We start from the raw sequence: 10,513 nt of genomic DNA, 5'->3' as shown, positions 1-10,513 counted from the left end.
TACATACATTTCCAGTCTGTCCTTAATGGTATACCGAATCAAACCGATAGTACAGACCAGTCATTCATAGATGTGCTCAAGCTTAACCACCTCTGTCAAGTTATCAAGGAAGGGTGTTTTTTATTTAATTTTAATGTGTATAAATCCGAAGTTCAAGGTTTGTGCAAATTTGAAAAAAAAAAAAATTTCAACAAATTTTTATGAAAATTTACACATATTAATCAGAATTTCTAGAAACATTTTAATAATGCAGTCTTATAGCGATGAACTATAGTACAAGTTTTAAATGGCTCAAAAATCGCGTTGATTTTTGAAAATTTTTTCATTAGTCATATTTTATTAAAATCAAGGTAATATTGATTCTATAACACAAATAGAACAATTTGGTGGAATATTGTAAAACTTCAGCCGAAGGAAGAAAAAGGAAATAAAATAAAAATACTCTCACTTTGACAATGTCGCTCCAATCAGTTGGTCAAGAATAATAGAGAAAGAGATAGCGGCATCCAAATTCGCCGTGTCGTACGAGTCCGTCAATAAACAAACAAACGGAAGGGGAATCACTTGTTTGTTAAGTAAAAAAGTAGGCGAAAGCAATAGAAACAACCAAATACAAGAAATTATACGCACACACACATACTTTCTTGCCATGGCGTCTTCCGTATAAAAACGCAAAAAACTGCATTTGGAGGCTTTATATTCATTAGAGCGTTAACAATTTAACACGCGCCACATCGTTTGCATTAGTTTGTTTACTTTAAATCGCACAAATCACAATATTACCAACCATTCACTGAATTTTCACAAGCATGAAATTTCTCCTATTTTTGTTAGTTTTGTTCATTTGTTTTGTATTGCGAAGACTTGTCAAAATCGCGAAAAATAAAGTAACTGTTTTTTAATGGCACCACCTCCACTACTCATTTCGCCTTGGTCTCTTGCAGTTGAAAGAAAAACCCCACATTGAATAAATTCGCCTTGATTAAAATAATGTCAGTAATACAGTATTGTGAGCTCACAAAAATGCAAATTTGTACTGGGCCACTATCGTGAATGGTAAACTACGTTACTGACAACTAGATGGCGCGCTTGCGCTAAGACAGTGCCAAACCGTCATCAACTTTAAAAAGAAAAACCCTTCATTTGACAATATTCATAGGGGGGAAACTTTCGTTGTTTCAACGAATTTTCTTTTGGTGTTGCCTGCGTCGTTCACACAGAAAAACTCCGTTACTTTTACTTTTTAGTCTACAGCCCACAACTACATTGGGAGGAATTAAAATAAAAATTGAATTGCCCAAGCATGAGCAACTCTCCCTATTCCACAAGTTATCAGTTTCTTCAACAAAAGTTGCCCTGCATGAACGCAGTCTTTCTGACTGGCGTTGATAAAACAAACGGTTGTTATCAAAGCGCAGGCGCACTAGACAAGTATTTGGTCTTTAAATCCTCGAACTTTGTAATAAGGGAAAACAATAAACGGAACCAGAGCTACATACATACATACATACATACTATATCGTTTTTTATTAAATTCGCGCCACTGCATCGGGGGCATTGTTTTATTTCGCACTCCAAATTCGTATTGGATTTGCCGGGGATTTGCGTATTTCTTTTTATAATCGATTTGCTATACGCTTCTTTAGGCAAATTGTTTTGTTTAAATATAATACTTTTTCCTTTTTGTAAACTTCGTTTTATGGGCAAGTCACAGCAACGCCCCACGTCAGCCATTTTGCAAGCTGTGAAGAGCAGTGTTCATCAAATTCCAGCCAGCGTAGCGAAGCGCCCGCCACCACCGTCACATCCAGTCACAGACCGCTCCCAGTGCCACAGTTGCTACCCGTTAAGGCAATGTGATTTTGGATATACATAAATATATGTATAAGCCCGTAGCTATACTGGAGAACAGTTTGGTCAACGTCGAAGCACCAAAAAATTCAATGCACCCAACAATAACATTGTCACCGGGGATTCAGTCTCACAGGTAGGGAGATCAACAACTACAAACCAGAGAACTCCACAATTGCCAGAGTCCCACTCGTCAATGTTAGCTTTTGTAACGAGTACTGGTACTGTAAATATGCCAACCGGTACACGTAATGTTCCATCGACGGCAAGCAGCAGGTACTGCGGCCACACAGTTTTCGAGCTTACCCTGGTAAATGCAATATTTGCTTGATTTCTGTGCAAAGCCAGAAGATTGGCCAATATTTTATACGGCTTTCACAGAATCCACAGGAGTGTATGGTTACATCAAGTACGGTTCAGAAGTGCTTGAAAGGAGATGAGTGTGAAGCAGTTAAGTCACTGATAACCCCCCTCTGAGCAATTGGTTCGTAACTAGCTGTCGTAGGTGAAGGAAATTGCACCAATTTCTGAGGATTCAATGGTGAAGCTCATATCGTTCCGTGCCAAGCAGGTGATTGGATGCGAAATGATATCGTTTATGTTTTGGTTTTCTCAATTTAGTGCACGCGATTGCCAACGGCGCAAGTAATGCACCATTTAGGGGTGCAGAAGGGTGCGTCGCAAACTCCTACCTGAAACAGCAGACAAAACTAGCAATTTGCCAAGACAGTCACATCACCTCATTTAACAGAACAGCGAATACACGTTCCCAGCAACGGTTAACAACAGCGCAGCATGCGCCTCTTAGCCAATAGCATGCACAAGATTCGGGATCTGCAGTTCTAAGTTGCAGTTCCGTCAATAGTAAGCTTCTGTTCCGTATCCTGTCAGTTACGTTATATGGAAACCAAAAAAGCGTCGACACTTACGCACTTCTAGACAAAAAATCATCTTAGGACGTGAGCGTGTTTGAACGTACAGTGGTTTGGAGGGCGTGCAGCGCAGGAGCCAATAGTTGTGGTCAAATTGCTTATCAACGGTGCCAGTATGGAAAGGCAGCTTCCCTTGCAAAGCTTGAGCAAAGACGATTTGAATTGTGATGCTAAACACATACGACAGTTGCCAGTATAGTGTTATACAGGGGTCGGGCCCAAGCTGTTGATTGGATTGGTCTTGACCGTTGCCATTTGGATTTGCCGTCGATTACTATGAAGGTAAAGATCATCGGTTCCCTTGTCACCAATACGGAATGAGGGTGGACGGTGTTTGGCCCAACATCTACTAAATTACCATCGGCACCCTCGTGCTTGTTTTTCAACTGCCAAACCGATCAGTAACTGCATAATATGGTGGCTGACTTCTTCGAAATTTAGAGTAAGAGTTGCAAGCTCTATAGAGAGTGAAGCGGGCGTCCGTGTAAGAACGATCTTGAAGTGTACTACATGCCGCGTTAACGCGAGATTCCAAACAGGTCTGATATGGAGACGGGCAGAGTAAAATTTCCTGATAGCTACGACATGGCGCTAAACCGATTGGTCTGTGTGGAACGGAAGATTACACGTGATTTAGGCTTCGTCGCTGAGTATAAGCGCATTATGGACTCTTTCGTCGTAAAGAAGTATGCCCGCGAGCTGCTGCCCGCAGAAACCGCCAAGTGTATGCCTACAACTGCACAGTGTGGAAGATCGTAACTGTATACATAGTGTACAAGTATATTCTATATGTATATTATGTAGACTTAGTGTGTGCCTACTATTCGATAATACCCAAGTCCGAAACCGACTGTAGACATCAAACACCAAATGATAGAAAAGTTTTTTTAACATCCGGTGCCTCTCGACAGGCAATAGCAAACCTCCGGGTATAAAAGCTTTTTCATGGCAGAAATATATACTAAAGCGTTTTTCAGTAAGAGCGCTTCAACTTTTGTTTTGAATAAAACACAAACGGTTTGACTTTTTTAACTAATTTTTTTTTTATTATCGAGTTTGAACATACACATTTAAGTATAAAATTGATTTCTTTTGCATGACCACCGCGTGCACGTTTTACGAAGTCCAATCGTTGAACCCAATTTTCGACCACTCTTTTGCATAAATCGGCCGAAATTCCAGCAATTTCGCGTTCAATATTGGCTCTGAGCTCACAAATCGTGGCCGGTTTGTTACTGTAGACCAATGACTTCACATAACCCCAAAACGGGACGGCTTGTTAAATGGACCGTAAAATGGCCGTAATGCTCTTAAAGTAGCAGCAACAGAACGATTATTTTCATAAAAAATTTGCACGATTTGCAATCGTTGCTCAAGTGTGTAGCGTTCCATGATGAAATGTATACTAATGAAGTTTACAAATGACAAGCGAAAAATAAAAAATATTGTGTCGTTCGCCCTCCCTATCGGAAAAAAGTTGAAGCGCACCTATTGAATAACCCTATATATAGGGTCCGCCATATAACTTTTCGAAGAAAAATGGACCGATGATGCCTCTCGACCAAAATCCGCACCAAACAGTGCCTCGTTGTGAATGCATCCGCTTTTCTTCGAGTGCGTGCGGGTTTTCTGAGTCCCAAATGCGGCAATTTTGCTTGTTAACATACCCGCCGAGATGGAAATGAGCTTCATCCGTACACATTCTGCAACATTACCATGATTTTCAAAGTAATGTCGCAATATTTCCCAGCGTTCTTTGAGCGTATACACAACCATTTTCGTTCAGCGGAAGAATAAAACTAATTTTCTGTCAAATCAGATGACAAGTGTTACCATTCTTCAAATAATACCTAGTTCAAATCCGTAACGATAGATGGCGGGCCCTGTATATGTACATACGGGTAATATATGTAGGCCCACTGAGGAATCGAGCTCGTAATACTAACCTCGGCAATGCGCCGTTTGCGTGCCTCAATGGTGGTGTGAAAACTGAAAATTTCTAATTTTTGGTTGAAAAATACATAATTAATGTTTCTCCTAGTGTCGCATTACTGGCTAAAGTTATAAAACATACATATTTTGATGGCGATCTCACGAGAAAAAGAGTTTCGCTTCTTGTCATCTTAAGAATTTGCAATTACTTCATATTTTATGTGCACAGGTAAAAAAGATACCTATTTATTACACACTATAGCATCCTGCCTTAAACACACTTTTTTCTGAAAAAACTTATTTAAAGGCAGATAAATTTAAAACCGTAAGAAGCAAATAATATTGGGCTGATATGCTTTCATAAAAGTGCAATCAAAGTATTATTAGCTTACATGTGCATAGTTGCGTATTTACCAAATCTCTGATTTACTATAGCACAAGCATTTGGAAATACGTTAATACGTTTTTTAAAATAAATTTATTTGGGTATTTTTTACTTAGTAGTGATTTGGAAGTATGGCGATTTGAAATGAACCATATGAAGATCGCTTGAGTCTACAACTGGATCCGCTAGGTGGCGCTATAGTCGAAATATTTATTAAATCTGCATTTAACTTCCGATTTTGAAAAAGTAAAATCTTATGCTGCGAGTGCGATTAGAAATACTTCTGGCGTCAAGGTAAATGCCAAATATTATCGGGAAAGTATTCTGCACGTTGCTCTGAAACAGTGTGCAGACAAACATTTCAGTGGCTGACCATGGACGTTTCAACAGGACTCGGCACCGTTTCACAAACCTCGAGTGAACCAAGAATGGCTAAAAAACAACGTTCCGAACCTCGTAACGTCCACACAATGGCTCTCAAATCAGACGCGAATCCGATGGACTATTGCAACAAACTCGCTTGACTTCGGTCGGGGAGGACTGATTACATCATCCCAACATTCAATAGGAATTTTGCCACTCTCTGCCAACAATCTACATAAATGGTTCAAAAATGGATTGTCGTGTTGAAGCTGGAATATATTCTCATAGACTTAGAATTGAAAAATCTGTGCGTGCTCCCAATTTCAAAATTTTAAACAATCACATGTAATGATTTCCTCAAGCTCCAATCGGATTTTAACAATATAATAGCTTGGAAGAGTAACAATCCTATGCATCTCAATTAAAAAAAGAATCTTCCATACATCATTTTCCAAAACCGGATTTCTAGTTCAGCTAATACACAGGTAAACACTCAATTAATTTATTTTCCAGTAGCAAGGACCCCAAATTTATTTTAAGTTTAAGTTGTCCCTGAATGAATTGGTTTAACTATTAAGTACAATGTTCTCCGTTAATTATAAAAAAAGAATAATTCTCTAATTATATATCTCTGGGAACAAAAGCAGTATAGCGACCAGTATAACGAAGTTTAGTAGTCTGAAAACGAGGAAAATAATGGCCGGTGATAAGCAAGTTAAGGGGCAGAAGAGGAGAAATGGAAAAAATTAAGAGGGCACAGACTGGCAAAATACATCATATAGATGGATTAGTAGAGCCAATTGGCAGAAGGAAGTTAGCCAATTGGCAGTTATCCTGTAGGATAATGTAAGTGCGGAATTTTCGTCTCCAGTTCCAGAACGCAGATCTTTAGAGGTTGGGTGGCTATTCCTATTGTTTGATACTTGTATAACTGCTTCCCTATTTTGTTTCCCTAATTCATTATCTTAAATATTTCAAGAGAAATAAAATTTGTCAAAGATTGTCATTAAAGAAACATTTTATTTTTATATCATGATATTCTCGACAGACGACAAATTCAAAATATTATCCATCTTGGATTATGTTTTCGTTTTGATCCCTCTGAATAGTTTAGAATCGGCGACGACGATAGACGCGGCGACGAGCAGTTTTGTACCGGTAGCCATCATCAGAAGAGAAGCTGTGAGCGGGAGCAGATTCTGCGTAGGACGGCTCGGCGTAAGCTGCTGATTGGAAAGAGGCAGCTGGGGCGTATGATTCCGATTGATAAGATGGGGCTGGTGCGAAGGATACTTCAGGGACCGCAGAGTAAGATGGAGCTGGAGCGGATGCTGCTGGAGGCAAATATTCCGATGAGAGAGAAGAAGCTGCTGGCGGCAAGTATTCGCTTGAAGGAGCGCCACGGCGCTGACGATGACGATATACAACACGCCTTTGAGTTTTGTAGCGGTAACCATCTGCTGAGGAGAAACTATGAGCTGGAGCTGGTTCAGAGGCTGCATATTCAGGTTCGGCATACGACACAGATGGAGCGCTGTAAGATGGAGCTGGAGCAGACGCAGCTACACTAAAGCTTGGGGCTGGAGCACTGTAAGATGGAGCTGGTGCAGAGGCTGCGACGGAGTAGACTGGAGCTGGGGCACTATAGGATGGAGCTGGTGCAGATGCAGCGACGGTGTAGGATGGAGCTGGGGCACTGTAGGATGGAGCTGGTGCAGAAGCTGCGACGGAGTAGGTTGGAGCTGGGGCACTGTAGGACGGAGCGGGTGCAGAGGCTGCGACGGAGTAGGTTGGAGCTGGGACACTGTAGGATGGAGCTGGCGCAGAAGCTGCAATGCTGTAGACTGGAGCTGGGGCACTATAGCTTGGTGCTGGAGCGGAGGCAGCATGCTGAGGTGGGAGATATTGATTGCTCAAATGGCTAACATCAGCGACCGCGGAGGCAATCAAAGCGCAAACCAGTAACAAAAATTTCTAGAATAAACAAATATTAATAGTAGTTTACAAAAACGCATTAAAAAAGGATATTTTTAATGTTGCCATTTGTCCTTGTCTAATTATTTATTTTATTACCATTTTGAATAGTTTATCTCCTATTGGATGAAGAAACCAAACGAAAGTGATATCTTCTCTGAAAATTTCGCTCGTTTTATATGAGTTTAGAGTAATGTGCAAATGAGTCGTATCATCACTTCATATTATAAGTAATTAATGACAAAACAAGCGCAAGCAACTGCAGAAAGTGCAAACAAAAACAATCAATAGTTTTTCGAGCCGGTTATGTTAGAATTCCAGTTGCTTAGATACATGATCAAAACAACAAACCACAGCACAAAAATATCATGGATTTCAAAAAATAATTTACCATTACTTTTATGCTTACCTAATGAATCGAAACGCAGTATGAATTTATATGTGTATATAACACTAAGTGGATTTGCCTAAATAATATTATATATAATATACATATATTTGAAATCGTTGAAATACACAATCAAGTCCAAAAGACTGAATTAATTTATCAAACAAAGTTGAAATTTAATTTTCGAAACGATTAAACTGCTTTTATTCAATGGTTTCAGTGGTCAATCACCGCGCATTGGCAATGCAAACATATCTAATACTATATTATGCTCAAAAAAGAGCAGTAGCGAATAAGTCGACCGGGGTGGATGGAATTATCAATGACGACGGTAAATTACTCGACGGTGCGTCTTATAACGGTAACCATCATCGGTCAAAATATGAGCTGGTGCTGCTTCAACTGGAGCCGGAGCGTAGACTGGAGCAGGGGCTACGACGGTCTGTTGAACAGGAGGCAAGTATTCGTTTACTGGTGCAGCAACTGGTGTTTCTTGTACTGGAGGCAAGTAATCGTTGGAAGGCAAATGGCTTACATCACGACGGTTGCGACGGTATACAACTCGACGATTGGTCTTGTAACGGTATCCATCATTAGCCAAAATGTGGGCTGGAGCAGCTTCAACTGGAATGGGTGCTGGAACTGGAATTGAAACTGGAGCCGGGGCGTAGACTGGAGCCGGGGCATAGACTGGAGCAGGGGCTACGACGGTCTGTTGAACAGGAGGCAAGTATTCGTTTACTGGTGCAGAAACTGGTGTTTCTTGTACTGGAGGCAAGTAATCGTTGGAAGGCAAATGGCTTACATCACGACGGTTGCGACGGTATACAACACGACGATTGGTCTTGTAACGGTATCCATCATTAGACAAAATATGGGCTGGAGCAGCTTCAACTGGAATGGGAGCTGGAACTGGAATTGAAACTGGAGCCGGGGCATAGACTGGAGCAGGGGCTACGACGGTCTGTTGAACAGGAGGCAAGTATTCGTTTACTGGTGTAGCAACTGGGGCTTCTTGTACTGGAGGCAAGTAATCGTTGGAAGGCAAATGGCTTACATCACGACGGTTGCGACGGTATACAACACGACGATTGGTCTTGTAACGATATCCATCATTAGACAAAATATGCGCTGGAGCAGCTTCAACTGGAATAGGAGCTGGAGCTGGAATTGAAACTGGAGCCGGGGTGTAGACTGGAGCAGGGGCTACGACGGTCTGTTGAACAGGAGGCAAGTATTCGTTTACTGGTGCAGCAACTGGGGCTTCTTGTACTGGAGGCAAGTAATCGTTGGAGGGCAAATGGCTTACATCACGACGGTTGCGACGGTATACAACACGACGATGTGTCTTGTAACGGTATCCATCATTAGACAAAATATGGGCTGGAGCAGCTTCAACTGGAATGGGAGCTGGAGCTGGAATTGAAACTGGAGCCGGGGCGTAGACTGGAGCAGGGGCTACGACGGTCTGTTGAACAGGAGGCAAGTATTCGTTTACTGGTGCAGCAACTGGGGCTTCTTGTACTGGAGGCAAGTAATCGTTGGAAGGCAAATGGCTTACATCACGACGGTTGCGACGGTATACAACACGACGATGTGTCTTGTAACGGTATCCATCATCAGTCAAAATATGTGATGGAGCAGATTCAATTGAAATTGGCGCAGGAACAGCAACTTCTGGAATAAAATTAGAAACTGGAGCCTCAACTGGAACAACATCTTGAATAGAAGGCAGGTACTCGGTGGAGGGCAAGTGACTAACATCACCAGCCACAGCAGCGACGCACGCGAAGGCAATAAGCAAAAGTTTCTGGAAAGGCATAAGCAGTACAATTGAATATGGTGAAACTGAATTGGTCCTTTAAAACTAGTTCAAGACGATCACACTCACCATTTTCTTGAAAGGTTAGCTGCCGTAATTACAGTAGTGAATCCAAACATCTAATGAAGAGCGCAGATGGTTTTGGGTTATTTATATGTTCGAGCACGGTATTACAAACTTTCGAGCCGCTTTTAAGCAAATTCGTACGAAACAAATCGGCTGTTGCTAAGATAGGCCATTTAGAACTTCATAATAATTGCCGTCTCTCTGAGTTAATCTTTTGCTAAAAATACATTTCTGTTTGCTTTTATTTTCTTTACCCTGGTTTTTTGTCATCTTCTTTACAAGCACGCTGATCTTCTTACGCACACGCATATACGCGTTCCCATTCCAATATCCGAACGCGTTAGAGTAGGCACATACATGTTTGTAAGCATATCATATGTATAAATATATTTTAATGGTTTAACCTGGCTTGACTGAATTGGTGAATATTATTTGTTAACAATTTGATGTCTATTTCAACTTATTAGTGTTCAGCGCGGTAAGTGTCGTTTGCGAGTTTTAGTACAGGAATGGGCAGCGAGTTGCAGTTTATCTGGCATAGATGTTATCTGCTACTCGTAAAACCATTTCGGGTCCATCTTGAGTTATTATTATTATTGTGCAAGTAACATTTCTCTGACCTGGGTTCTAGGATATAAAAACATAAAATGAAATGAAATTGCTGATGAGCTTGCCCAGAAGGGGTCTGAAGTGGCCTCAGAGACCTTCTACCCGGTCATCGGCATGCGCCTGAAGTTGTTAAAGGGGAACTCCGCAAGTTTTTTCTCAGGAAAGCGCAGAAAAGATGGAGCTCCATTTTT

General features: G+C 41.1%; 1 protein-coding gene across 1 annotated transcript; it reads right to left on the bottom strand.

The window, feature by feature from the left end:
• Window positions 1-6,507: 6,507 nt before the first annotated feature.
• LOC129240446 (uncharacterized) lies at window positions 6,508-10,072 on the bottom strand. The gene is made up of 7 exons (XM_054876237.1): window positions 10,013-10,072; window positions 9,341-9,635; window positions 9,089-9,244; window positions 8,821-8,992; window positions 8,560-8,697; window positions 8,149-8,433; window positions 6,508-7,393 (listed from the first exon to the last, which is right to left on the bottom strand). Exons 1-7 carry the CDS (start codon window positions 10,070-10,072, stop codon window positions 6,574-6,576), a joined length of 1,926 nt encoding a protein of 641 aa, XP_054732212.1. The 3' UTR covers window positions 6,508-6,573.
• Between the last annotated feature and the right edge of the window lie 441 nt (window positions 10,073-10,513).

The sequence above is a fragment of the Anastrepha obliqua genome, chromosome 3, assembly GCF_027943255.1.
Source record: "Anastrepha obliqua isolate idAnaObli1 chromosome 3, idAnaObli1_1.0, whole genome shotgun sequence".
Lineage (NCBI taxonomy): Eukaryota > Metazoa > Arthropoda > Insecta > Diptera > Tephritidae > Anastrepha > Anastrepha obliqua.
This window is presented reverse-complemented; position numbering and strand designations above follow the sequence as displayed.

Excerpts from the sequence above, each read along its gene's own strand:
- LOC129240446 (XM_054876237.1), bottom strand. The coding sequence starts at position 10,072 with ATGTATGTGCCTACTCTAACGCGTTCGGATATTGGAATGGGAACGCGT. Across the intron at positions 9,245-9,340 it reads CTTGCCTCCAGTACAAGAAG|CAGCTCCAGCTCCCATTCCA; the intron begins CCCCAGTTGCTG and ends CAGTTTCAATTC. Across the intron at positions 8,698-8,820 it reads GAAGCCCCAGTTGCTACACC|TTTGTCTAATGATGGATACC; the intron begins AGTAAACGAATA and ends TCCAGCCCATAT.